Below are 26,716 nucleotides of genomic sequence, written 5' to 3'. Positions count from 1 at the left end.
AGAAGTTGACGATACCGTTCTATGAGAACTTCAGCAATCTTCTAACAAGCAAGTATTGTGATGTCAGAGGCATCTTCTTGTGTCCTGTCGGGGTGGACCACTCGGGTTGCTGGTGAATGTGCACTCGATCGATCGATTGCGCGCAGCAAGACAAGTCCGATCTTTGTTTTTACTGCCTTGTTTGAGATGCCTCAGCGGTGTAGGTCGATGCCGGGAGAAACACAGAGAAGGACCAGGCGGAAAGACGCCTTTGTGCTCACTCTGCTGGCCCTCCTAGCCATCGGCCTATGGCTCTTGGCAACGTCTCACGACACGCCATCACAGACGCGCATCGTCACCACCATATTCAGAGCGCAGGTTCTGAGGGATCCCAATGGAGCACTGGATCCCACCACCGAGCTAGAGCTGGTCAGGGCCAAGGGGGAGCGTTTCAGCAGGAAGCACGGCAAAGACGTCCTCAGTCGCTTGCGCACACCTGCCAACTGGCCGCTGAGTCTCTCCTCATCATATCTTGATGCTTCCGACTACACCCGAACAGCGGCCAGGGCCTGGGAGCACCTCTTGCAGGAGGGAGCCAGTGGGATGATAGACAACATCGGACAGGAAGACAGACGCATACAGCGCTTGGAAATCCGGAGGGACAACGACTTTACTCACAGAATTCAGAAAACCTTCTCAGACGGTGTCTTGCAAGCCGTTGAGGAGTCAATACAGCCAAGCAGGACAGTGGTTGTGCAGCCTGTGGATGACCAGATGGCTGAGCTCCTCGCAGAATTCGATTGGCAGACGTACCTTATATACTATCCAGACCTCAAAAAGGCAGGCATAGACACAGAAGCAAAGGCCAGGCAGCACTATACAGCATGGGGCCGCGCTGAGGGGCGGGTGCACAAGCGGTTGAGGGTCATCCTGCGCTACACAGCCTGCACAGGGCTCATCAACCAGCACTACAGCCACATTGCAGCCTTTGTCCTCTCCTATGCCCTCCGATCCGAGATCGTGCTCCCGCCAGCAGTGCAGCGTGACTCCTTTGGGAAGTACTTCAGCACCAGGAAGGACGAGAATGAGATCAGCTGGACACCTGTGCCGCTGGTCTCTCTGCTGGACGTGGAGAAGATCATTGAAGCTTGGCACATCCGAGGGATGACAGTGCACGAGGTGCGCATGCGGCTTGATTGTGTCGTGCTCCTGACTAGCAAAAGGAGTGGTTTTCAACCGAACACAGCCATTCTAAGAATGCCTTGTGTCATGTCAGACGCCAGCCTTGCTGCCCTTCCCAGACTTGACAGAGCCGCAGACAGCATACCCCCTGTACAGCCAGGAAGGGTTGGATGAGCGCTTCATCGCGCAACTGGACAATGTCTACCTGCAGGTGCGATGAGCTGCATTGTGCTGATCTACTGCACGGTTTTTTGAGAGTGGCTGGCTACATGTTGCGCAATTCACGTTCTGCAGCTATTGCTGTGATGATCATGTTGCATGGGTGCTTTGCAGAGCCTTCACCTGGATGACATGGTCGAGAGGGTGCGCAGCACGACCATGCAGCATGCTCGGAAGCTGCTGAGGCAGGACCCGAATGTGACCATCGACTACATTGTGTTGGACTTGCCCTGCACATTCTTCATGCTGGAAACACTGAGGTGATTGACCCCTCTTTGCCATGCAATCTATGCTTGGCCTTCTGAAAGGCACTGCCCCAAGGCACCAGTGAGTGATGTACTTCGCACGCATGCTTGCTCACATCTGGTCTTTGGTTGCAGCAATCTGCCGCTCGTCAGTGAGGTGGCGAGGAGCCTGGACTTTGCGCCTGCCCTGCACGACCTGGCCAATCAGATCATCTCCAGGCTGACAAGGGATGGGCAGCTGTCGTACAATGCAGCTCACCTCCGCATTGAGAAGGATGCTCGAGACTGGTCAATCATCATGGGCGGTGATGGGGTGGGTCATGGTTATTGCCTGTCTTGGAGCAATTGCATGTCACTGGCTACATTGTGTTTGCACACATGCCATGAGTCTGGCATGACACATGCATGGCTCTGACAAAGGTCTGCACATTCCTGCGCAGGTCATCTGGCATCTGTACAAGCAGGCAATGAGGGAGGCCAACTTCAATGCCTCAACGCCCCTGTACATCGCCTCTGGCCTTCTGACATATGGCGCAAATGAAGGTACGTCCCATTCTTACCTTTTGTTATGAGGGAGCTGATCGCAAATCCTTGTTTCTGTGACTTGGACTGGACCCCTGTGAAAAGTGTCACAATCTAATACTGGCGTGTCTTGCAGAGCTGGCAAACATTGAAGGCATTCTCACCGCGTTCCAAAGCTGCAGCGAGCTCTTCTACAAGGAGATATTTTTGGATGCAGAAGTCCTGGAAGGTGACTGTCTCCATTTGTTGCACTGATATGGCAACATAACACACTCTTCTGCAGTAGCATTGTCCATATCAATCACGTTTCGACTTAGTTTCTTTGAATTTGCCCATTGAGAATTTCTGCCATGTGTCTGCTGCAGCCCTGAGCTCAGAGCAGAAGGCGCTCGTGGATTTCATAGTGCTGGCGGGAGGACAGGGCTTTGTTGGCTTTGGATCCTCCACCTTCAGCTTCTACCTGCGTGAGTACAGGGCCCTGAAGGGCATCTCGCGCGCATCCTCTGTCCTCGTGAATGCCTCAGCCATCGGCACAGACAGCCTCTTCCGCTCAGCAGGAACCGTCACCTTCTAGGTGCGAGGAGGATTCAGCCTGCAGGCTATCCTTGCTGGGTTGTACTTGTACAAGCTGTCTTGGTGCAGTGCCTTGCACCTCAGACTGTTCAGCAATTAATTGATCCTGATTTTATATGGACTTTTCGCATTCAGCTTGTCCTGAGGACATTCTAGTGTCTAGTACGCACATCTGAGTATTGAATATCAGCCAGCTTGGACAATGCTGGGATTCACAGCTGCAAACTGTGATGCTGAGGATTGAAGTTTCCATGATCGAAGTCAGGAATAAGCCATTACATGGGGTGCCTCTAAGAGTAAATGGCCCAGTATTAACGGCACATGTGAAGCGCGCTCCAGACTTGCCATGACACTGATTAAGCTACAGGCCTTGCTCACTTGAGAAACATGAACATTGAAGTCTCATGCATGTGTATCAAGTCCACAACAGAAGATGCTGTGGTCAACGCTGCCGGCCCACTAAGCAATTACAAGCAAATTCCCATGGAACATTTCACAAGCCCAATGTCCATGAATGATCTTATTTTCCGGACCATATACAACATTTAGGTTTTCCTTCATAATTAGAGCACAGAATACAAGAAAGCGACTTCAGTCAAGGGGTTTACCTACTTGTAATGGAATAACATTAATGTAACATTGCACATGTGCTGTATGATCTCTATGGCTTAAAATGGCGCTACAGTTTGGCGGCACATATGGGAATAGTTTGGTTCTTGAAGGTTTGGCCGCAAGGCATTGCGTTGCACATCCGTTGCAATGCTCAATGAGAAGAATCATGCACCTGTGTGCATTTTGTGTCTTGACAGATCCGCTTCTGCCCAGCAGAACCAGGAGATTGAGCTATGGCATGTATTGTACAGGATCCAGAATGTCAGCTACCTTGTGAGTGGTGTCAGACTACCCTATCAGCGTTGCTCCAATCTGGCTGTTACTCTACAGCTTTGCTAGCCACCCCATTGGCCTCAGCCCAGGCCAGAGCATCTCTGCGGCCCTGCTCCAGAAAGGCTTCCAGCACAGCCTCCTCTGCAGGCTGGAAAGCCCACCCCAGCAGCACATTCAGATCATACTGCTCTGGTGGGCTGATGGCAATGTTGATGGCTCTGCGAAGGCGCGCAGCAGGGAAGCAGGTCACTCTCTGAGTGAGAATGCCAGGCGCAGTTACGGCTGGGCAGAAATTGGTCAGGCCTCCGTCAAAGTGCAATGCCCCTCTGAAATTGCGCCCCAGCGTCCCTTCAAACCACCTGAACCGCCACATGAAAGAGTCTCAGCATGCATGGCCATTCTGCTTGCATGGCACATTGCAGCCATTTTGCATGAACACAATGAAGCTACCAAACATGTGCATTGAAAATAATCACCAAGGAATGTGGCAGCTGGTGAGTAGAGCTTCTATGAGATCCTCCCTCGAGTGGAACTGAGATATGAGCTCCCCCTGTGGTCTCGGCCATGCTCTTGTCACGGCAACCTGTGTGCATGGCATTCAGACCACTCTCAAACTTTACAATGGCAGTATCAGACAGCAACACTTGATGGAGCAGCAGTGACTTGCAGCTGCAGCAGGGTGCCACTCACGAATGCTTTGTTGTTGCAGCGCTCGTGCACGTCTTGGGGCAGCAGATCATGCAGGAACTGGCTCAGCACTGATCCCAGGCGGCCTCGTGTCCCCTTCCTGCGGCAGTTGTCAGCCAGCACAAAGCAGGCCTCCTTGACCTGCTCTGGGGGAAGCCCGCTGTGATGGCAAGCTGCTATCAGAGAACCGGCGCTTGCCCCTGCCAAAGGTGTCGTATCTGCAGCAGCAGTTGTAGGACTTTAATTGGGATTATCTGCATCACCCTGTTGAAGACCAGCAGGATATCACGAACAGATGAAATATGGCTCTCACCTGTGATGATATTCAGCTCACGAAGGGTCTGCACAATGCCCAAGTAGTACGGGAAAAGAAGCCCGCCAGCTGAGAAGCCAAAGCCTAGTGTTCCCCTCTTATGGGCCTCAGCTACGATGCTGCACTGTTGCCTCTCCTGTGAAGTTGCTACATCTAGTGGTGCAGCTGCATCACAAACCAAAAGTCTCTCAGTGGAGAGGCAGTTCCTGCACGCTGTCTGCTAACGATCCTTCCACCTGACGTTTGCAATGTAAATTGCTTCTGAGAATACGAATTAGCAGAACGCACCTCGTGGACGAAAGTGGAATCTCTTTCTCGATCGACAGGCAGGAAAAGGATTCACAGCTTGGGCTAGAAGCCTTCTGTCTACCAGAAATTTCATCACAGCGAGTTGCTCCTATGTCTTAGGATTTCCATGCTCTCTTGTCGAGGCTGCGATAAGACATTGCAGGCTCACTTATTGTTCCGTGTACATGAGATGGAGATGAGGATGTGGCAGCTTCCTGTAGCTAGGAAGCTACGAAATACCTCCCCAAGCAAGTGGGCTCCTCGCCCTCGCGTGCTGTCCTAGTCTGTATTGTCTGTTATTGCAATTATCGGAGATTGTATCATACCGTTCTAGAAGTGGAGGTGCAGCTGCAATCCAAGAACAAAGCATCAGCATGTAGTTGTTCAGAGATAGCCTTGCCTGAGCATGTTGTACTCACCACGACCCATTCTGGGGTTGAATGGCTGGGTAAAGACAACTCATCTTTCTTTTTCATATCCACATCGGTGTGTTGTGATGGCAAATAGCACTGAGACATGTCTCCCGGCCACGCTAAGACGACTGATTGGTCGCAAAGTGGGACCTTCATTTCGTTCAGTGGCAGAGATTGAGGAGGTACCCCTGGAACAACCAGGCCATGATCAGGTATTGCCATATTTTCTTGACAAGTGCCTGCCATGCATTGGCTCCATTGGAAATCATGGGCTTATTGTTCACCGTGCGTGCAGGTGCTCCTGAGAATCGCCTATGCGGGTGTAAATGGCGGATGCGAAACCTTTCGGTGTCGAGGAAGCAGCTATACGCCGTGAGTGATATCCGCCGAGCACTGAACTTCCAATGTCCAATTTCTGTTCTACTCTAATGTGAACGGTCCATCCCCTAGCTTCAAGAGCCAGTGACACCCCCAGGTTTGCAGCAAATCAGAAGGCGGAGAAGTTTGTGCTTGGAGCTGAAGCATCAGGCACTGTTGTTGCTGTCGGCGAAGGTGTTGAGACATTGAAGGTGCCTCCTGCCCCACATTGTGAACGCCCACAGCCATGACAAGGACTCAATCAGAGACATCAGTACTGAATGCCGCACATGTGTCTCAGGTGGGAGATGCTGTGACATGCAGTGGGTCAGGAGGGTTCGGTGAGGATCCTGCCCTGCAGTCAAATGCATCCACAAGCCATAGGACTCATACATGCTGTTGATGTTGTAAACTCATCTGAGGAATTTTATTGGAATTTGAGCAGAGTGACTCTGCGATGCAGCGGAGTACATCACGACCAGTCAGCGGTCCTGCTTCCCAGTCAAGGAAGCATCAGCGGAAGCTGTCGTGCTGACACTCTCCGGCCTCACAGCTGCAGTGGCCCTCAAGGTGTGATCTCCCATTAAGTACTACAACATTTATTATTGTTATTATTATTTCTCAGTAAGTCTGCCAAAAGGCAAGCTAGGTCCTGCAGACAAGCTGCAATTAAAGGCCGCCACAGTGCTACCCCTTGTTGGAGTCGCGAGATCCAAACGAGACCCAAAAAACTGTGGGCACGGTGCTCAGAATTCATACCGCCCCCCGCCAGCCGGGACTACAACATTTGCTGCACCCAAAGGACCGCTCTTGGGAGTTGCTCAAGCTGGCCATGTCTGACCTTTCTTATGATGTAGGCGACCGGAGGGCCGTTGAAGGCGGGTGAGCGAGCGCTGGTGACGGCTGCTGGGGGCGCCACTGGCCACATGGGTGTCCAGCTGGCGCTGCTGGCCGGCTGTCATGTTGTCGCCGTATGCGGCAGCGAGGCCAAAGCCAAGCGGCTGCGCGATCTGGGCGTGCACCGCGTCATAAATTACCGAGAAGAGGTGATGCCCACTCCAGGCAGCTCAACAACCATATTCAGAATTATTGACAGTAGGAGATGCTGGACCTCACCAATTTCCCAATACAGGCAGCTCCACAACCACAGCCAAGCAGTGCTGTGTGCAGCAGGTCGGTTTCTTCATTGTCTCAAGAGAACAGGGGATTTCTGCATGCGGCAGGATGTTGGTGAGGTGTTGAGGAGTGAGTATCCGGAGGGCATAGATGTGGCGTATGAGGGGGTGGGCGGGCCGCTGAGGGACGCGGTGCTCGACAATCTGAGCAAGCGCGGCCGCATGCTGGTCGTGGGCTACATCTCTGAGTACCCCCATGTGAAGCCGGATGACGGCGAGGCTGAGGGCCGGAGAGGGCTGCCGCCAGCTCAGGAATTGTTCTGGCAGGGCAAGACTGTGCACATCGGTGACCAGACCGTCTACGGCAATGTGTGGTCCGGGGTGAGCAGTTTCTACTCAGCTGCTGATGCGCAGTATACTGTTTGAACGGTCATGGATATTTCATTTTGCTTTTGACAATCACATGACACGAATAAAGCTATAGTTCAGGAAGGGCTCTAGTACAACTGTAGAGATTTTGACACTTGTGTGGCGACATTTGCAGGCCAAAAGGCAGGACATTCCAGCATTCAGGAGGGAACTGTTTGATCTGCATGAGGAGGGCAGATTGCAGGCCTGGGTGGACAGCAGGCGCTTTCATGGGGTTGAGCAGGTGTCTGACGCCATCGAGTACATGCTCACCGGGCAGGCTGTTGGAAAGGTTATTGTATCTTTCTAAAACATGATTCAAGGCCTCTTGCTTCGCCTTGCAAGGGAGAAGTGGCAACTGATAGCACCACCCTCTGAATTTTCAATCTGCAGCATGCCTGCGCGCTGTAATCATGACAGAGAGAACAAACTTTGTGCCTTGCTTCTTACAACTTGGAAGTCACAGGACATCACGGAGGAGGACACATCACCTAAGGACGGGCATTAAATATGATCATAGAGCAATTGCAAATTTAACCAATCAGATTGCTATTGATGTCATGTTCTAGCAAGTACCAGGTATCATGTTCGGACCCATTTGGTCCAAATGGTTTGGAGTAGTCAACCCAGCCTGAAGACGGCATTGTTGTGACAGACACCATTCGTTGCTCGTAGTCTACAGTACAAATGCTGACTTCACAATTTCAGCTACCACTGCACCAATGGCATTCTCAATTCCAGCCAAGTTCTATATACGACAGGAATTGCATTTGCATTGGTTCTTGCACAAGTGCGGCCCAGAGTGATGCCCAGACAGCCTCTGCATGGAATTGGGCAGCCATGACAGGGAGAAGAAAATAATCGCTCAGAAATCCGCAAAGACCATTTCGCATTCCTGCAGTTCTTCCGGCGTCTCCTTCGGCTCCCGCTTCTGCTTCCTCTCATTGTCCTGCACCATACCAGCACATGCTTGACACTGGGCAGCAGGTTCCTAGGGTCCAGAGCAATCCAATACAAGCAAAGTAAGACCCCATGCTAGCAGCAATGAGGGATGCAACCATTCCTCCCTACTTGGCGCTCGCACTGCCTGTATGGTATGTTTTGCACGCTCCCTGATTTAACTACAAAAAGTTGGCAAAGATTTAAGATGTAAGATTTAAGATTCAAGATTTTTTTTAAAAGATGTCATGACGTTCTAATGATGTTCATCAATGCTCTGGGGCTCCATCACGTTTCAAAGACATAGGCTACTACGAGGACACTACAAGGTAGCATGATTATATGTTATAAGTTTGAAACGTCATTGAAGCACAATAACAACATGGTTTTACGACGTCACAGTCCTCGTAGTGTCATGGCGGGTGCGTACTGTGAGCTCGCGCAGGCGTTTGGCAGAGTCGTCGCGGGGGCGGCGGGGCGGCTCGACCTTGCGCGCTTCCAGGGCCTCCCAGTCGAGCCCCTCAAACCACTTGTGGCGCTTGATGTCGGCCGCGCGCCCGTTTAGCATCCCCAGCCGCCGCGTCGGCTTGCGCTCCAGCAGCCGCGATATCAGGTCCTGCCCATCACAGCCCCATCACCTTCATTTCACTCCCAACACCCATATTGTGCTCATCCCTTACTGTGCCCCTCGCTGTACTTATCATGCTTTTGTGCAGAAAACCCCCTAAAGCACTGGTGTGAGTCCTCAAGCAGAGGACTGCCCCTCTCTTCTCACTCCCTTTTGGTATGCAAGCGAGGCCGGGGGGCTTCGCTGAAGCGAGCATCGGATGCATTCACAATACCCTCACAATATACGCCATATCTCCACCCCATTACAGAGGCAGAGGAAAGGGTGTGGAGAGAGAGAGAGCGAGCGAGAGAGTGAGAGGCGGCGCGCGCCTTGGCCTGGCCGGAGAGGTAGGGCGGGTACTTGACGCGCCAGTTGTCGTCGACGATGCGGCGCATGACGACCATGGGGTCGTCGGTCTTGGGGGAGGAGAATGGCTGGCGCCCCGTCAGCAGCACGTAGAGCAGCACGCCCAGGCCCCACCAGTCCACGCTTGTGTTGTAGCCGTGTGCCAACACATTCTCTGGCGCCACGTACCCGGGCGTCCCGCAGAACGTGTACGTGCGCTTCCCGCTCTCCAGCACCTGCCGCCATTTGCATAAAAATCAGCGCCTTTCATTCAAACAGTGATACACAGTGCAGCTGCATGCAGCCTCTACAGAAACCAACGATGATCATTCCCGTCCACATAACGCCCAATCAGCTGCGGCAGTCGGCATGCTGCTGTCTGATGCAGCATGACTAGAACTCTGGCACATTGTGCATGCATGGATACCATGCTTTTTCTAACAGGGCCGGCCAGGGCACAGCTCTCGGCAGATGTAGTGACTGAGGTGCATGCCTGTGGGAGTGCAGGTCAGAGGATGAGAGTTAGGGAGGAGAAGTGGGCGTGCCTTGGCGAAGCCGAAGTCGCCGAGCTTGACGAAGCCCTGGCTGTCGATGAAGACGTTCTCGGGCTTCAGGTCGCGGTACACGATGGAGTTGTCGTGCAGGTACTCCAGCGCCAGCACTATGCTCGCGATGTAGAAGCGCGCCAGGCCCTCGTCCATCCCTTTCAGCATCTTCACCTGAACCATGGCACAAGCGATTTCCCCTCATACGCTGTGTCGAGAGCATGGCGTAGCATGCCCCGCAAGTCGGCTACTTGGCAACTAGCGGTGCAATTTCGACAGTGATAGCTCCACTTTCTGGCAATACTGTACCTTTCATGCAGGGCCATACCCAACCGCATGCACTGCTCACTGTTAAGCAAGGTCTGTGAGCTCTATTTTGCTAGATTCTGCAAGGTGCAGGACAGCACATGCGGTTGGTATGGCTTTGCCAGGGAGGCATGGCTGGGGACAGGGGTGCTGCGGGGTCACCTTGGGGGCAAGGCAGGCGCGTTTCCAGGCGCCCTGGGCGATGCGGCGCTTGATGACGCGCGCCTCGGCCACGAGCACATCCATGAGATCGCCCCCCGGCATGAGGTCGAACAGGAAGTAGAGATGAAGCTTGTCCTGGAAGCTGGCGTACTGGCGCAGGCAGAAGGGGTGCGCCGTGTTGCGCGTGATGGCCTGCTCGCAGAACACGTGCTCCGGGCACTGCACCACTGCGCTCTTGCGCATGCGCTTCATCGCATACTGCCGCCCAGACGTCTCCTCTGCGCGCATGCATGCACACCCCTCGCTCCCTAATCAGATTATGGAGCAGAAGTAAGCGGCATGCATGCATGTGACTGTGAGCAGAGAGGAACAGCATGCATGCATCCGTGACGGCAGCAGAATCGACCGCAAGGTTCCAGCGCTCATGCGCACCTGTGACGATGGAGACTCGGCTGAAGGCGCCCCCGCCCAGAATGGCGCCCTCCGTCAAGACCACCTGCGCCGGCTGCTTCTCACCTGCCCCACCACGTGTCAGCTCAGGACCTGCTTTGCTCCTCGGCACACGCTGCTCTGATCAAGTCTTCGTGCAGAATGATAGAGAGACATTGGACACCATGCATGCAGGATTTAGCGCATGCCGGCGGCAGGCTATGGTCTGACCTGGCGGCACGGAGGCTCTGAGCTCCTGGACCTCGTCAAGGTGGCCTCGCGCGCGCACCACCTCCCAAGTCTCCCCGCCCCCGCGCAGCCGCTTCTTCCGCTTCACCAGCACCTCCGCCGGCAGATGTGTCGGCGTTCCCTGCGCCCACCACACACACAATTATCATTGCACATGTTATACCATCAATGAGTCTTTCTCTTGGACCTTACCCACATATCTGGCCAGCATGGCAATTGGCAATGGTAAACGACAAATATTATTGAGGGGAGAAGCAAACCTTGGTCTGCAGCTTCATGAGGCGCTGTGTGACGACGGCGGGGCTCTTCTCACGCGCCATGAGCGAGTACAGGGGCCCCAGGATCTCCACGAAGCGATTGCGCGCCAGCACAAACACCTTCAGCTTAGTGGTCGCCTCCACGCTCGCAGCCCTGCGCAGGGCAGCCGCACTGTCATGCCGTTGCGCTCACAGGAGAGCAAGCCGTCAGGGATCAGAAGAGTCAGCTATCCATTAAACAAGCACCCCCTGTCCACACATGGTGGCATCACAAACACGGTCAAGGGAAGCGCGCCTGGGTTCCTCAGTGAGCAGTGCGCGCTCGCCGAAGAAGTCGGCCTTGAAGAGGCGGTTGACGGTGCGCATGCCCTGCGGCGTCTGCTGGTACACCACCGCCTCCCCCTCTTTAATGATGTAGAACTGGTCCCCAGGGTCACCCTGCAACACAGCAGAAATATCAGATGCCCGGCCCAGTCAATACCCTATCAGGACAACCAGGCAAGCGTGCAGCCCCCATCCTGACGCTGATTTCATCGTGACATGCGAGAATGTCAATCTCCCATGCATCGCGTGCATGCACGTCATCCGCTGGCCATGCTGGACAATCCAATAGCGGTCAAAGCTCATCAAGAATGCATGGATCATGCCTGGCGGACGATGCAGGTGCCGGCCGGGAAGACTTGCTCCTCCAGGGCGTCCACGAGCATCAGCTTCTCCTCGCGCGACAGCGACGCCAGCAGCGGCACGCTGTTCAGGAAGAGCTCCACCTGCGACGCCTCCGTCTCCTTCACCTCCTGCATGTACTGCCTGTGCCCCGCAACCCATTACTTGTCAACTTCTGACACCTTCCTAACGGCAGCAGCCACCACGACATTGTCAGATGCCATGAACACTGCGCATATGGCGGCCATCAGATAGTGACCTGCAACCTCTACCGAAGAGAGTCCTGCATGGCTTCTATCAAAGCACCTTGAATGGCATGCAAGCACTGCAGTTTCACATCAAAGTCAGCATTCTCAGTCTTGGAGCACCCTGGATGAATGCATTGCTAATTGCCATGAGCATTGTTGCACGCAGGGCCGCACCTGAAGACCTGGCGTTCGAGGACCCAGACGACGGAGTCCTGCAGCGCGGCGACGGTTGCGGAGCGCGGGCAGGAGTACATGAGGGACACCTCCCCAAAGCAGTCGCCGCGCGCCTTGCGGTTCACCCGCATGTTTATGCCCTGCCGCCGCTCCAGAACCTCAAACTCCCCGCTCTTAACCACGTACAGCTCGCTCGCGCCCAGGCCTGCACCCGAGCACCGCCTCTTGGCTGTCTGCTCTCCCGTCATGGCAGCATCTAGGAAAGCCCATGTCCCGGGAAGCAGACACCAAGACAAGCGGGACAGAAGACAAGCAAAGGGGTGCGGCAGACCTGTATCGCCCTCCTTTATGAGGATCTCGCCGGCTGTGACCGAGCGCTCATACATCTCGGCAGCTATGCGGCGCTGCCCTCCAAAGTCTACCTTCCCGAAGAGGAGCAGCTTGGCCAGACAACTCTGCGCGTTGAATTTATCAGATCAGTGTCCCATTGCATGCATCCTGTCAACACACTTGAGTCTGGAGATAACATTCATGCTTTCCCTATCGCCACTCATGCTTTCCTCATCACCTCTTCATCAACATTCGATGCCAATGCAACAGTGGACTGCATGGACCGCACCTCAATGAAAGGCCAGTCCTCCTGTGATGATTTCACAGCTTTAAGTGGAAGCTTCACAGACGCTCTGTTTCTCCTGCCACCTTCTGTAATGGCCTGGGCGCGTGGGATGCCCCCCAGCCTTCCTGTCACCCCTGGTGTTTCTGCTGCACCATCTCCATCACCAGGCCGCGAGTTGTTGTTGCTGTTACTGTTCCCCATCTTGCAGCTATCAGCTGGTATGAGACAGCCTCAGAGTTCCTTAGAATAATCAGATCCTACTTGAGCATTGGTATACTCTCAGCAGCTGGTTCTGAGGCTCTTGACCAGCAAGATGGGTTTTTCTGCAGCTGTGAAAGATTTGGTCCCCCAGATTGCTGCCGCACGAATAGAAACACTTCTCAAGCCACTAGATTTGCATGACGATCACACAGTAATCATCGCTTTCCTATTGCTTGCCGAGGCATCAGTGCTGCAAGTCTTTCTCCTTTCAGGACCTCTCGTCCGAGGCCCTCTCCTCTTTCTCTTCATCGATGTGCAAGCTGAAGTAGTAGATGGGATTGCAGAATGGGGTATTAAATGCCAAGGATGCTGACAGCGAAGTTCTGATCAAGCTCCTTTTCTTGGGTATAGCACTTTTGGTATCTTGCTTCCTTACAAGCCACGCGACCCAGAACCCCTTGCTTGTCCTCTTCTTCAAGACAGTACAGTCAGCGATGGATGCCTCACACTACTTTTGACCGCGGTCAAACATCTCCCTCCCACTTCCTACTTGGTCCCTATGTTGCAGCTTCTCCGCCTGATTAGGACCGGCTCGATGTATTTTTAGAACTTTTTCCCGGGTGATGTCCAAGGGACAGATCGCGCTTCGCCGGACCACAGATAGGCAACATACGATTGCCAAACCCGTCCTGCCGAAAATGTGTAAAATGGAGGAGGCACAGGATCAGCTAGACAGCTGTGAAGTCAGCTTTTCTGGGGATGTCATCGGAGGCATCGAACTGCAGGGTGACTTGATATTATACCCTGTAGGATCTGCGGTGGTGGCAAAATCCACCACAACAATGGATACTCTCAGATTTGGAGATGCCAAGGTGACAGTTCGTTTCGCGTGAGCTGTAAGGCCTAATAGGTTGCCCACTGTGTGTCAAGTTTTAAAGTGAGTATGTGATGCAGGTCTCATGCTTGGCTGTCTCCAAAGACGGCAAGAATCTTGCTGCAGGGAAAATTACCTCTATGGGTCTTGAAGCCGAGCTCTGCATATGGGATCTGGCATCTAAAAAGTTGACTCAGCGTTGCCTCTTGCACAAGGTCAGTGACTGCTAATGTTCAATGGCAGAATCTTAAAATGGAGTTGCAACGAAACTGCTCTCTCTACAATTCGACCATTATGCACTGTGGCATGCTGACAATCTGGTGCACCTGCCAGGGAAGAATTCAGGCGCTTTCCTTCTCCCCTTGCGCGTCATTATTGGCCTCCATCGGAGGGCCAGACGACAACTCTTTGGTGCGTGGTGACACTTCAGCTGCGCAATCCTGCTCTACATGTTGCACCAAACCAGTCTTGTCGGCCCTCAGCACACCCTCAGGGACCATTGATTGTGCAGGTCATTTGGGAGATAGGCACAGGGAAGGCACTGTGTGGTTCGCCAATGTCAGCCTCGGCGGTTGCATTTTTCAACAGAGACTCTGAGCGGCTGGCAACCTGTGGCATTGACAGCAGCATGCACATCTGGCAGCTGGACCGGGCTGCCCGCAAACTGACAGCGATCAGCGTGCAGCTGGGCCTGTGCCGGCGCAACTTCACAATACTTGACATCTCTGAGGACGACCGCTACCTGTATGTAGGGAGCACATCAGGGGATGTTGCCGAGGTGCGCACAAGACGAGAGCAGAGACAATGGCCACACTATCTAGTCCTTGTTGCATGTCAATATATATTCAAAAGTGACATTGGCAGCCAACCAAAGCCAAAGCTGGTGGCAGCGAGACAGATACAAATGCACAATTTCCTGCAAGCAGGTGAGCACAGAGCACAAGCGGCTGTGCAGGAGCGGACCGGCGCGCAAAGGCGCGCTCAGCACAGTGTCAGCTTTACGATGCTTGCCGGGAGGCATTCTGCTCGTGGGTGGTGGCGAGGGCCGCCTCATTGCAATGGACACAGCCCAGTCAGAGCAGCAGCAGCAGGCGGCAGGGAGGGGCCCTCTGTCAATTATGGCTGAAGCGCGTCTGCCAGACGGCGTCACCGGCATTGCTGTGCACCCCTCCAGCGGAGAGGTTGTGGTGGGCACCAGAAAGAGTGACATGTTTGGGGTCACGCTTGACCGACAGGTGGGCATCGCAACGCAAAGCCTGCAGCATGTATGATCAGGGTTGAGGGTCCAGGGTTGCCGGAGATTACGTGCAGACATGGGCTCCCTGCCAACTGAATGGTGTGTATGATACCATGAGCGCCAAAGGGTTCAGTCTGTTCTCTTGCAGGCAAACAAGTTGATCCAACAGTTGAGACACACGGCACACTGCAGCGCGGTCAACGATGTGGTATTTCCGCATGGGTCTTCAGACTTGATTGCATCATGTTCGTATGAGGAGATCAGAGTTTGGAACATCACATCATGCACAGAGCTGCTGCGCATCCGTCTGCCTGGCCTGGACTGCCTTTGTCTTGCAATCACTCAGGTGAGACAATTGTGTGCAGGTCCTTGCGTCGCTCAGCAGCCTCAGAATGAGGAGCGCCAAAGTTATGGGAAGGCCTCCTTGTATGTATTCAAACTCTTGCGTGCATGGAGTCTAAACGCAAGTTTGGATTGGCAGGATGGAAAGAGCATTATTGTTGGGTGCTCTGATGGCACCATACGCGCACATGCGCCTCAGACAGGCTCACAGCAGTACATCATACACGATGCACATCACACAGCAGTACTCGCACTGGAAGTCACATCGAATGGGACCACTCTTATCAGCGGGGACAACCAAGGCTACCTGCGCGTTTGGCGCATTGGTCCCGGCTCACAGACCTTGCTTATGTCCCTCAAAGAGCACAAGGTAAGGCAGCAGCTGCAACAGACCCCAGATCAAGCAGGCAAATGAGCATCACCCCTGATTTGGAGTGCACCTTCCATGTGTCTGTTCTCCTTGCGTCTCTAATCTTGTGGATTTGAGCCTTTCTATGTCTGTATCATGCAGGGTGCCATCAACAGAATAAGTGTTGGGCGCTTGCATCCGCAAGACTGTGTGACCGCAAGTTCCGATGGCTCCTGCATAATCTGGGACCTGACCACTCTCAAGAGAAAGTGCATGATGAGCGCCAATGCTTTCTTCAAGGATGCTGCGTGGTCCTCTGATGAGAGCCAGCTGGTCACTGCAGGTGTGGAGTCGCCTGCTGGTCATGCACATCTTTCATGCAAGCCAGTGTCAATTTTTCATGATGCTCCTGTTCCAGACCTGCTGATTCGGTATTGTCAAGCATCACATGCGCTTTACATGCTTGATGCTTGACAATGGGCAATGAGAATGAGGCCAAGAAGTTTCCATGAGAATCTGCGGTGCTCATGCAGGTACTGACCGCAAACTGGTGTATTGGGACTGTTACACTGGAGAGTCCATTCGGGAGCTGGAGGGCTCACGCACTGAGCCCATGCTCAGCGCTGCAGTGCACCCAGCTGGCAGCATTCTGGCCAGTGGGGGCGCAGACCATCTTGTCAGGCTCTGGCGCTATGATGAGGGCGTCTGCTTTGCTGTTGGATATGGACACACGGGGGAAGTGCGGCGCTGTGTGTTCAGCCCAGATGGAAAGATGCTGGTCACAGCAGACTCGCACGGTGCTTTAAAATTCTGGGACGTTTCCAAGCTGTGAAGAGCTGTTCAGATTGTGCTCAGTAACTCTGAAAGAGGACAATGTCAGATTGTGCATGTGCCAGTATAATGCATGATGACTCTTGAGTGCTACCGTCCTTGTCATGCATTCTAAGGGATATTGGCCATCTTTTCTGAGTGATGCACTGACATGGGATCGTTTAATTGGATGTTTGAAGTTTATTGCATGGATGGCCCTACAACTCTGTAAAGGCTGATAACGTGAAGCGACCATTTGAGCATGCCCTCAACATTTGGATTATTTCTTGATTTTAAAACTGCAATGCTTTCAATTCAACTGCAACATAATATCAAGTTCACTTGTCTGTATCTCAGCCTAAGGCTATTACCCTCAACTGCAAATCACTCAGATGCCTCTGCGAAGGCCTCCATCTGCTCTTGTTGATCAAGATTGATGAGCGCTTGGATACAGGTGTCCAATTCACCGTCCAGAACCTTGTTGAGGTCAAAGTTCAATTTCGTACGGTGATCTGAAACGCGCGAGTCCTTAAAATTGTAGGTCTTGATCTTCTCTGACCTTGACCCAGTGCCAACCTGCATGCATGCCACAAAAATGTGAGCCTTACGTGAGTGGCAAGGAATCCACAAGCTCCTTAAATCTGTCCGACCTTGTAGGAAGAGTAGGCTTTACCTGGCTCTTCCTCCTGGCTGCCTCTGCAGCTCGCTGCTTCTCTAACTCTATTTCAAACAGCCGCGCACGCAAAATCTGCATTGCCCGCTCCCTGTTCTGCCCCTGTGACCGCTGCTCCGTGCAGAAAATTCTGATGCCTGCATCCATTTGAAACCCCGATCAGGAGGGATGCAGCAGCAATGGCATCTCCACGCACACCATTACAATCCACAAAAAAAAAACCATGCACAGCCCTTCCCACACAGGGGCTTGGTCTTACAAAAGGCAAAGAGCAGCCTGCTTTCGCAGCGAGCTCGCTCGCTGCAAGAGTCCAAAGGCAGAGCAGAGGCGGCGGAGGGAGAATGTCACGTGTGGAGGGAGCGGGGAGCGGGCAGCAGCCTCACCAGTGGGTTTGTGGATGAGGTCGACAGCCGTCTCCACCTTGTTCACATTCTGGCCGCCAGCGCCGCCGGAGCGCGCGGTGGTCAATTCAATGTCCTTGGGGTCAATCTTGACGTCCACGTCATCGGCCTCCGGCATGACGGCGACCGTGGCGGTGGATGTGTGCACGCGCCCGGACGACTCCGTGGCCGGCACTCGCTGCACGCGGTGCACGCCGCTCTCGTACTTGAGCTTGCTGTACACCGCCGTGCCGCTCACCTGCACAGGCCCCCATCAGCAGACTCTCAGCGTGAGACTCTGAAGCTTTGATGTATAGCAGTGTCAGTTTGCTACTCACAATAGCACGCGACACTCTCGCTAGTACGGTTCCTCGCCCTGCTGATGAGATGAAATCCTGCCCTTGCAGACGGCCTTCCGGAAGATGTGTCTTCTGTGGAGAACATATGCCAAACCCACCGGCTTGACCATGAGGCATTGTGTCCTGCTCCCTTTGTCCACAAAGTGATATCAGAAAAGCAGTTACAAGCAGAGGCCTGCGGGGGGCGTCACCTCAATGAACGCTTCCTTCAAGCCGCCATTGTCCGCCTCACTCTCACTGACGCGCGAAAGCTTCCAGTTCTGCAGGTCTGCGTACTTCTGGTACATGCGCAGCAGCTCTGCTGCAAACAGGGCGGCCTCCTCCCCACCAGTGCCTGCTCTGATCTGCAGGGTACCCAACAGAAGCTTCAGTGCCATCTCAGCAACCAATTTTCACTGAGTTTGACCGGACTTGAAGCCCCTTGAAAATTGCAAACAGTACGTGCTCGTGGATTCGGAGGAACCTACTTCGAGCATGACATTCTTTTCATCCAGCGGGTCCTTTGGCAGGAGCAGAATCTTCAGTTCCTTTGTGAGGCTGTTGAGCTCATTTGATACGGACTCTATCTCCTCTCGTGCTAGCTCTGCCATCTCCTGGTCTCCTGCAGCCCCACACCCACACTTGTCACACCCTGCTCAAAGTCTCAAGCATGACAGTCCACAAATGTCGGTCATACAACATGGAAACAGCCAGAGGAGCATGCATGCAGACATGCGCTTACCATCACACTCACGCAGCAGCTGCTTGGCCTCCTGAAGGGCTGTCACAAGGTCCTTGTACTTGCTGAACGCCGTCACCTGGTCCTCCAAGGCAGCTGCTGCCTTGGCCACGCGCTGGAATTCTGTGGGGTTCCCTGCCACGGTCGGGTCTGCCATGCGTCCCTGCATGGCTGTCGCAGTCAGGGCGTGCACACGTGGAGTATTATATAAAGCATGCCATCCTCTCTTAAAGGGGAGATACGGATGCATTGGGCTGTACCGATAGGGACTTGTAGGCCTCGTCTGTGCGTTCCAGTTTCTCCAGCATCAGGGGTTCCTGCATGGATTGTCCAAGTGAGGATGTAGGGATCGGTGAATTACTCTTCAGAACTTGCATATATAAGCTCATCAATTTTGTATAACTTGTTGTCAACGTGTGAAAGCACCCCAGATCAAGACAACTGAGCACAGCATTGGAGCCGTACCAAAGCCATGCATGTCAACTGTCGTCTAGTTTGGAGTTGTCTAAGACACTGTTGTGACTTAGAAGGACGAAACGCTCTCAGATTGGTCAGGGGCGGACCACAACTCCGAAAGATTCTTTGAGAAGACATAGTCTTGGACATTATACAGATACAGAAGACGCACGGATGAGAAGGTAACTCAAATGAAAGTTGATATATGTATTTTGAATCCCAATTTGATCTCGAGAACAGGTTTGGATGGCCACTCGATGGCGGTGCACCAGATAACCCTAGCTGGAGCGTAGATGAATTTCTCCCTTGGCGTCCCAGGGTTTCTCGGAAAGGTCTGCCTTTCAACGATTGTCCTTGGTCCAAGACTCTTGGATGCAGTGCATTCACAGCAAATGCTGATCACATGTACAGATTGTGTGCAAACTATCATCGTTCCCAACAAATCGTCATCTGAGGCCTCAAGAGATTGCCATCTTTTTGCGCTGTTTGTTTAACATTAAGCAGTCTCTTCGGTGCAACAAATCAAGCTTTTAAAGTCCGGGACATTTGCTCTATGTTGGTGATACTCGATCGTCCTGCAGTCTGAGTTGCATTTGAGTTAGTCATGCTGCAACTTGACCCAGACCGTTTCCTTAATGAGCTGGGGAGGCTCTTTGAGAGGGCAAAAGCCAGAAATAATACAGTGAGCGTGACAATGAAGCGAAGTACGTTCCATTTGCCGACCCCACCGATTTGACTGCATATAGTCAGGCACCTCTGGTCCAGATCAATCACATGCTCTTCTGTTTGATTACACAGGCAACTTGAAGCCAAAGAAAGCCAGAAATCCTGATCCGGTACGTTTATGTATTTCGTGTCCTTTTGTGTCTTCTAGCTCTCACAGCATGACTTTTTGAGGCTGAAGGTCGTTCTTGTTCACAGGCAGCAGAATTTGTCTGTCTGGTCCGAGCTACCGATGGGAAAAGGAAAATCAGTACAACGGTAGGATGATATCCTTCCATTACCTTATCAATACCAAGAACATTCCTGCAGAGCAGTGTCTGCTCCCAAACGTGTTTGGCAGTTTCCTGATCATGCTTGGTCTGTGCAGCTCAATACAAAGGAGTATGCACGCTTCCAAGAGTCATACGGAACAATCCTCAAGGTATATTCTGAACCTTCTGGTGTATGGCATGAATTTTTATATTTGTCACCACTCATCAAAGGGTGTTTCTCACCAAATCATAACTCATGCAGGCTCACATGGATGCGCTGAAGAAGAGAGAAAAGACAAAGACAAAGACTGTGAAGAAATGAAGGAGTGGGGTTGCGTGATGCATCAGTGGGATCAAAGTGCAACCCGATTTATTTTTTTCAGGACACTAGCTTGTCACTGTGAGAGGGCACCATATCATTCCCATGTGGTGCACATTGCACTGCAGAACAAGCGATGCCGAGAGATTTAGCGACTTGGACTAACAGTTGCAGACAAGCTGAAGAGTTGCAGTACAGCTCTGCCGGCAAATGATGGTGTCTGCTCTAAACCAGGATGCTTTCACTGACCGTTCCTTGCATATCAACGATTGCATGGAGATTAACAACGGGAGACGAGGTCACTTGACATTGTCTCAATTATTTCCGCCTACCCTTCTGGCTGTGAGAGGCTGGGGTCTTCAGCATCCAGTCCACAACACTTTGCTGAGCATTCAAGGGCTGGCGCTCGTCTAGCGCGCGCATGCCAGCACCACCCCCGGCAAATTTCCTGTTGTAGTTGTCCTCTCTCAGCACCATCTCTCTGTGCAGCTGCTGCAGCACGGAATCCTGCTTGTCCAGCTCTGCCTGCAGCTGTAGGACGGCCGCATCTCTGTCCGCAACCACTTGTGCCAGGCGCTTCATCGCCTCAGCATCTTCCCTCCGCGACTCCCTGCTTCCCACAAACAGAAATATATCAAAACAGTATAACAGTCTAGCTAAGTGCATCCAAGACATTAAAGAAGTGTACATGGCGAGGTAGCCCTTCCTCCCCATTTGGCGCTCGCACTGACTTTCATGTATGCACTCTGTCCTGACTTGAAAGTAAGTTTCAGTGCATGCCACCTTCAAGCATACGGTACGGTGATGTCCATCAGCAAAATTTTAAAGACAGCACACTCAAAGCATAGGACAGGGTCATGCCTGGCTTCGAAGCGCTGCTTCAAGGCAGCTAGTTGGTCCTCCAGATCTTCCATCTGGGCTTCTGCATGGATCTCCTTCTCCAAGGCAGAGGCTCTGCTCCGTGCTTCAATGTGCTCTATCTCTCGGGCATGCTCGTTTGCTAAGCTCTGCCGCTGCCTTGCTGTTTCGGCTGACTGTTCCATCAATTCAACTGCGTGACGCTCAGCTGCCGCTTGCATGGCTGACTCCTTGGAAGCTAGGGCACTCTGCGCCTGTTCCATCATGCTCTCATGTGTTGCTTGGCGAGCTGCCTCTGAATTGCGCTGTTGTTCCAAATGCTCCTTTAAGATCTTGATGGTGTCCTCCAATTCAGACACCTGACAAGTTGCATGGGTTCAGGCATTGCCACCAGCTGGGGCATCATATACAATTGGCAGCCTTGCATTGTTTATAATGTGACCCACTCCTTCCCGCCAATTGCTGTTGACATCACCATTGTCTAAGCATAATTGGACACACCTCCTGACAGTGTCGAGCTTGGCAGTCAGCCATGGTTGCAGCGTGAGATGTGCTGAGCTGCGCCAACTCGTCTAGTTTGGCCGCATGTGCTGCCTCCCTGTCCGCATGGCACAGTTGCTGCCATCTCATATTTGAATCCAGAAGCCGGCGCTCAGCCCCTTCTTGCAGAGCTGTGAGTTGCTCTTCATACTGGGCTCTCTGCACAGTCATCATGTGCGTGGATGTCTCTTCTGCCTGCAAGGACAGTCAGGCAAGGAAATTGGAATCCATGCATTGAAGCCATGCAAAGAAGGTGGGACATTTGATGACGGAAAGGGTAAGACTGAGGCAGTAGGGCCTTGCCTGTTGCAGGAGAGACTGCAAGCGCTTTTCAGCAGCGGCTTCTCGGGCTGACAATCTCTCCTTTTGCTGCAGAGCAATGGTTGCAAGAGCATCCGCATGCTCCTGCTCAAGGACCTGGAGCTCATGCTGAGCTTGCTGCCTCACAGCTGAACACTCAAGTTCATGCCTGGCTGACAAGTCAAGGAGTATATCTGAGTGGCGCTGCTGCTCTCTGGTCAAGGCTGCCTCCATTTGGTCAAGCTCTGCACCGTGCTTCTCTTGCAGTGAGGCCTGGCATCTCTGTATTTCCTGCTCCTTGTCTTTTTGCATTTCTGCTGTTAAGTCCTGAATGGCTTGGCTCATCCTGAACTCGGACTTGTCATGCGCTGTTTTCAGAGCTGTCGCCATGTCCTCCTCAGCCTAGTGAACATTTGCACTGCTCGGTACTTGGCACTACAAGACTCTGGCCACATGAATTTCCAATATGGCAAAAGTTTCAAAACAGAGACCAGAAGCAGCAAATGACATCTTGCATGGCATGCACTTTTGAGCCAAGATGTACATTGGGACTTGCCTTCGAAATTGTTTGGGACACGAGTCTCTTATGCTGCTGTTCAGCATTTGCAATCGCCAATTTCAAGTTGTGCGCTTCTTCCTCCAAAGCCTGATTGGCTGAGGATTGGGCTTCCAATTGATCCTCGTATTCCCTCTTCATCCTCTCTGCCTCTTTCTCCTGCTCAATTTTGAGAGCAATCCACTGTCAAATGAGTGACAGATCTAACAATGAATCTTCATGCAGATGTTTATCAATAACATCAATGTCAATTGTGCACCTGCTTATGACACCTTTTCTGCCATTTTTTGCATGCTTGCTGGCTTTGAAACAACTCAGCTGATAACATCTGACATTCCTCCCGGAGACTCAGCTCGCTCCCTTCATCGCTCTTCATAGAGTGTGGGTGGTTCATGTGTTGCATATGGACAAATATCCTTTCCACGAAATCCCTCAACTCAGCAAACTCCTGCCGTGACAACCTCATGTCCACCAATATGGTGGCCTCCATGTGCGCCAAACTATCCCTACATGTCATGCCAGTTCACGGAGGGGGTCAGCATTACTACTGCCACGAACCAGCACATCAGGCACCACTCATGACTCCAGCACTTGTAGGACAGTATTCGGCTATAGATTGTCCCATCACCTGATGGCCTGAGTAGCGCTCCTTGATGACGAACACATCATATCCATCTCCTCAATGGCCCCTTGCATGCATGCTTCATGGCTCACAATTGTCCCCCTGTCTTCCTCTGACTGGTCTGCCTGCAGCTTCATCCAATTGCTCTGCTGTCTGATCACAGCTGTAAGTTCCCTCTGCTCTGCTAATGTGGCGGCCTCTTTCCCCGTAAGAGTTGCAATCTGTTGTCTTGCTGACTGCAATTCGAGATCACTAGCCTGCACATGCATGACAGTCAGGGGGCTGGCCAGTATGTTTTGCAATTACAGGTTGAATCGGAACAGTACATAAATAGATCCTCGTTGTGAAAGTTTCAGACGATGATTTGTAAAAAACTGACCTCAAAATCAGCTTGCAAGTGTCGTTTTTGGCACTCAGAATCCTCCAGAACCTGCCTCTGCAATTCTAGTTGAGATTCTTTCTCTGCTGCTTCTCTTTGAAGGCAAGCGATGTCCTGCATGCACGCCTGCATGCACAATGGTTAGGTGATATATGTGCCCTTGCCAAGTGACAGTGTCAATAAAAAGAAAATCCACAGCATCGATGTGTCCTGGACACAGCGAGGATTGGCACAACCTTCAGAGATGCCTCGGCTTGCTGCTTGTGCTTCATGAGGATGCCAGCTGGGCTGTTGACCATGGCAAGTTCCTCCTGAAGGGTGGTGACCCTGCCATTGGCAGCTAGCAGCTCCTGTCTGCATTCTTGCAATTCTTGTTTGTGTTGTAGCTCATCCGCCAACATAGTCCTGCAAAACATTGCTAATGACAGATCTGCCCCATTGAGGATTTCCATTATTTGCAATGCAAACCACCCATCTGCCGGTTTGAGGCGCACTTTGTATGTTCTGCGTGCGCCTCTTCATCAGCTTCTGCTCTCTGGCGTTGCTGGTGAAGTTCAGCTTGCAAAGAGCAGATTTTCAGGTGGCAACTGCTGAGCTCATCTGCCACTGCCCATCTCAGCTCATTTAGCATCTGTCTTTGAGACAGTTGCGCTTCAAGGAGCCCTTTGAAGCTGCATGCGCAACAATGAGCCTCACAGAGAGAACAAATGAAAGGCAGCAAGTTGCACTGATTCCGTGGCGGTGACTATCTCTCAGATAGCAGAAATGCTGTGAGTGATAGCGGACCTGTCTCGCTCTTTTGTACAAACTGAGTCCCAGTCTTCTTCCAGCTCCTCAAAGGTTTTCCGGATGCCTTGCTCTAGCGCTGCAAAAATGTCCGCGTGGAAATGCATATAATCTTCAAGAGTGATTTCTCTGGCCTGAAGTATGTCCCGCTGCTCGCTGCACTGTATATCAGCCCTGCCCTCTGATTCCAGGACCGCTGATAACCTCGTTGCATGCTGTGCAAGCTCCTTCCAGACAGTTTGTACCTGATAGAATTCTCACACAGGATGCTCAGGTTGATATCATGTATAATGATCACGCACTCAATAGTCTGCATAAGCAAATGATGGGAAATGGGCACACACCTCTGCGCGCATGCTCCTGACATCACTTATTGCTGCAGCCAGCGCTTCTGTCCCAGAGTTCCCCCAACCTTCCTGGATGAGATCCGAAAGTTGGAGTCCATGTGTCCTCGCTATCGTGATCTCATCTGCAACCTCCTGCAGGCGGATTTCCAGTCTTAAGAGGTTCTGTGCTGCCACAACTGTGCTGCTATACAACCAGGCAACACATTATACATTTCCTTTTCACCTTGCAGATATCGTTCAGTAAACCTTTGCCTTCCTCTGCTTGCATCTGACGATCCATAATTTGGAGATTTTCCGTGACTGCTGCAAGGATGTCGCCCATCTGCAGCTGCGTTTGGAGGGCTAGATCTTCCACGTCGTGGATAGGTGCTTCATCCTTTCTATCGAGCTGGCACACCACCTGTGTGGCAAAGTGAATCGCCCAAATACTTACATAATTGACACACGCCCCGACATCTTGCCTGCAACTATACATTGAAAAGCGGCACCATACCTGGACCACGCCTGTGATTGTGTCCTGAAGGCGTGCCTGCGAAAGTGCATAAGAATTTCAGCAGGAAGGTCCAAAGCTTCGATGTTGCGCATTCATATCTTCTCGCAATAGGAACGAACTCGGGTGCACCACGGATGGGAGAACAGCAACGAACCTGGACTGCCTGCAGCATGGTCCGGGAATCGTTCGGTCTCATATCCTCCATTTAGCCGACGCACATGCACAAGAGGAGCTTCTGCCTGGTGGGCCGACCAGCTGTTACACAATAACTGCCGCATCCACCCCAGTCCACCCGTGGCCAAACCTGGTCCAACTCCCTCGGATTACGAGCGATGGCCAGGTTACGTAGCGATCGCCCCATGCCTCTCGTGGCCCTGCATAATTCCACATACTTCCTCCAGAATAATTCCAACACCAGAGATCAGCCCTGATCACTGCAGGCCCATCAATTGATCGCTTGCCGTGAGAGGACGAACGCAGTCCAGCGACGCACAGTGCTGAAACCTCCCAACCCCTGTCTGTCAAGTTGTCACCACGGAGAGCTTTAAGGTTGCAGCGGCCGTGTGCCGCGCTCTAGATTGTGCACGGCAACCTTCGAAGGGCCAACTACACAAGGCTGGCGGAAGAGGGCTGAGGCCAAGCGAGGGAGGTTGTCCTAGCGTGAGTTACATCGCCCGCCTTCTGCACTTCCTCGAGAATATCCTCGTTGCCGCTTTGCTCAACCTGGGCGCGCCTGACATTTATTTTAAAACATTAAATGGCTTTTTGTGTGAATCGATCACAAAATGCACCGTAAAATGTCATGGTAATGTGTGAGCACCTTTGCAGTGTGCAGCGGTGTCTGACCCACCACATGCTCCCTTGCAGGACTCGCTACACTTGGCGGGGGGCGGTTCACTCTAGCAAGCCGCTTCTTTTGCATCAGTTATCCTTTTTTCCAGCATTTAGGATTCCCGCGATGGCCCTGTGCGTCTCCCGCGTGGAGACCGTACTCTCTCTGCAGCAGTTGCTCCCCATGGATGGGAGGGACCCGTGTCCCGACTGCCCCGTGGCCGATGTGGCCAATGGCGGGTCCCTTGCCCTCGTGAGCTTCTCGTCGGGCCACGGCTTCGGATCGAAGCGTGTGCGCTCCTTCGGGGATATGCAAGTGGTCCCAGACGTGGACGATCTGGGGTGAGCGTGTGGCCGGAAGCTTCCCCCGCAAACCAGCATGCAGCTGATGAAACTTGATCCTGAGTTATTATGATGCTGATCTGCAGCACCAACGTTCTGCTATGTTTACAGGAACTGTCACCTTGTATGCTTGCCTCAGTGCTGAAACAATGTTGTACAGCACTGTCTGAGCACCCCAGAGGATATTGATCTGTTGCCAAATAAAGAATACAAGAGCAGCCACAGCTGGAGCAAGGTGGTC

At 52.6% G+C, this 26,716-nt stretch overlaps 7 protein-coding genes across 7 annotated transcripts; 4 read left to right on the top strand and 3 right to left on the bottom strand.

Annotated features, from left to right (window-relative positions):
* Window positions 1-207: 207 nt before the first annotated feature.
* COCSUDRAFT_40596 (hypothetical protein) lies at window positions 208-2,721 on the top strand (the record flags this gene model as incomplete). Its single annotated transcript, XM_005649801.1, has 7 exons — window positions 208-1,158; window positions 1,256-1,372; window positions 1,495-1,640; window positions 1,761-1,938; window positions 2,066-2,168; window positions 2,284-2,376; window positions 2,513-2,721. 7 exons carry the CDS (start codon window positions 208-210, stop codon window positions 2,719-2,721), a joined length of 1,797 nt encoding a protein of 598 aa, XP_005649858.1.
* A 930-nt stretch (window positions 2,722-3,651) lies between these two features.
* Window positions 3,652-5,034, bottom strand: COCSUDRAFT_65188 (hypothetical protein; the record flags this gene model as incomplete). Its single annotated transcript, XM_005649800.1, has 5 exons — window positions 4,894-5,034; window positions 4,606-4,770; window positions 4,296-4,510; window positions 4,082-4,188; window positions 3,652-3,964 (listed from the first exon to the last, which is right to left on the bottom strand). The coding sequence occupies exons 1-5, from the start codon at window positions 4,985-4,987 to the stop codon at window positions 3,652-3,654; spliced, it is 894 nt and encodes a 297-aa protein (XP_005649857.1). The 5' UTR covers window positions 4,988-5,034.
* Window positions 5,035-5,311: 277 nt separating this feature from the next.
* On the top strand, window positions 5,312-7,496 carry COCSUDRAFT_46666 (NAD(P)-binding protein; the record flags this gene model as incomplete). Its single annotated transcript, XM_005649799.1, has 8 exons — window positions 5,312-5,518; window positions 5,602-5,678; window positions 5,782-5,875; window positions 5,965-6,004; window positions 6,127-6,233; window positions 6,521-6,709; window positions 6,887-7,159; window positions 7,323-7,496. Exons 1-8 carry the CDS (start codon window positions 5,390-5,392, stop codon window positions 7,494-7,496), a joined length of 1,083 nt encoding a protein of 360 aa, XP_005649856.1. The 5' UTR covers window positions 5,312-5,389.
* A 555-nt stretch (window positions 7,497-8,051) lies between these two features.
* Window positions 8,052-12,499, bottom strand: COCSUDRAFT_35741 (cyclic nucleotide dependent protein kinase; the record flags this gene model as incomplete). Its single annotated transcript, XM_005649798.1, has 12 exons — window positions 8,052-8,135; window positions 8,556-8,741; window positions 9,065-9,316; window positions 9,626-9,799; window positions 10,094-10,371; window positions 10,526-10,609; window positions 10,754-10,892; window positions 11,032-11,182; window positions 11,324-11,466; window positions 11,676-11,835; window positions 12,114-12,318; window positions 12,445-12,499. The coding sequence occupies 12 exons, from the start codon at window positions 12,497-12,499 to the stop codon at window positions 8,052-8,054; spliced, it is 1,911 nt and encodes a 636-aa protein (XP_005649855.1).
* Window positions 12,500-13,878: 1,379 nt separating this feature from the next.
* COCSUDRAFT_13710 (WD40 repeat-like protein) lies at window positions 13,879-16,564 on the top strand (the record flags this gene model as incomplete). Its single annotated transcript, XM_005649797.1, has 8 exons — window positions 13,879-14,019; window positions 14,138-14,215; window positions 14,316-14,582; window positions 14,728-14,985; window positions 15,199-15,387; window positions 15,523-15,753; window positions 15,895-16,075; window positions 16,266-16,564. The coding sequence occupies 8 exons, from the start codon at window positions 13,879-13,881 to the stop codon at window positions 16,562-16,564; spliced, it is 1,644 nt and encodes a 547-aa protein (XP_005649854.1).
* Window positions 16,565-16,926: 362 nt separating this feature from the next.
* Window positions 16,927-18,995, bottom strand: COCSUDRAFT_35739 (peptide chain release factor 1; the record flags this gene model as incomplete). Its single annotated transcript, XM_005649796.1, has 7 exons — window positions 16,927-17,118; window positions 17,216-17,352; window positions 17,599-17,854; window positions 18,146-18,298; window positions 18,422-18,555; window positions 18,676-18,835; window positions 18,933-18,995. The coding sequence occupies 7 exons, from the start codon at window positions 18,993-18,995 to the stop codon at window positions 16,927-16,929; spliced, it is 1,095 nt and encodes a 364-aa protein (XP_005649853.1).
* A 510-nt stretch (window positions 18,996-19,505) lies between these two features.
* COCSUDRAFT_52830 (signal recognition particle, SRP14 subunit) lies at window positions 19,506-20,876 on the top strand. The gene is made up of 5 exons (XM_005649795.1): window positions 19,506-19,832; window positions 19,927-19,964; window positions 20,050-20,109; window positions 20,219-20,272; window positions 20,365-20,876. The coding sequence occupies exons 1-5, from the start codon at window positions 19,733-19,735 to the stop codon at window positions 20,422-20,424; spliced, it is 312 nt and encodes a 103-aa protein (XP_005649852.1). The 5' UTR covers window positions 19,506-19,732; the 3' UTR covers window positions 20,425-20,876.
* Window positions 20,877-26,716: the final 5,840 nt, after the last annotated feature.

The sequence above is a fragment of the Coccomyxa subellipsoidea genome (genome assembly GCF_000258705.1).
Source record: "Coccomyxa subellipsoidea C-169, whole genome shotgun sequence".
In the NCBI taxonomy this organism is placed as follows: domain Eukaryota; kingdom Viridiplantae; phylum Chlorophyta; class Trebouxiophyceae; family Coccomyxaceae; genus Coccomyxa; species Coccomyxa subellipsoidea.
Note: the sequence above shows the minus strand (reverse complement) of the source record. Positions and strands in the feature narration are given on the sequence as shown.

Bases quoted from the DNA above. Each gene is read 5' to 3' on its own strand.
- COCSUDRAFT_52830 (XM_005649795.1), top strand. From the start codon at position 19,733: ATGCTGCAACTTGACCCAGACCGTTTCCTTAATGAGCTGGGGAGGCTC. The intron at 19,965-20,049 runs GTACGTTTATGT...TCTTGTTCACAG, and splicing joins AAGCCAGAAATCCTGATCCG to GCAGCAGAATTTGTCTGTCT. The intron at 20,110-20,218 runs GTAGGATGATAT...TGGTCTGTGCAG, and splicing joins AAAGGAAAATCAGTACAACG to CTCAATACAAAGGAGTATGC.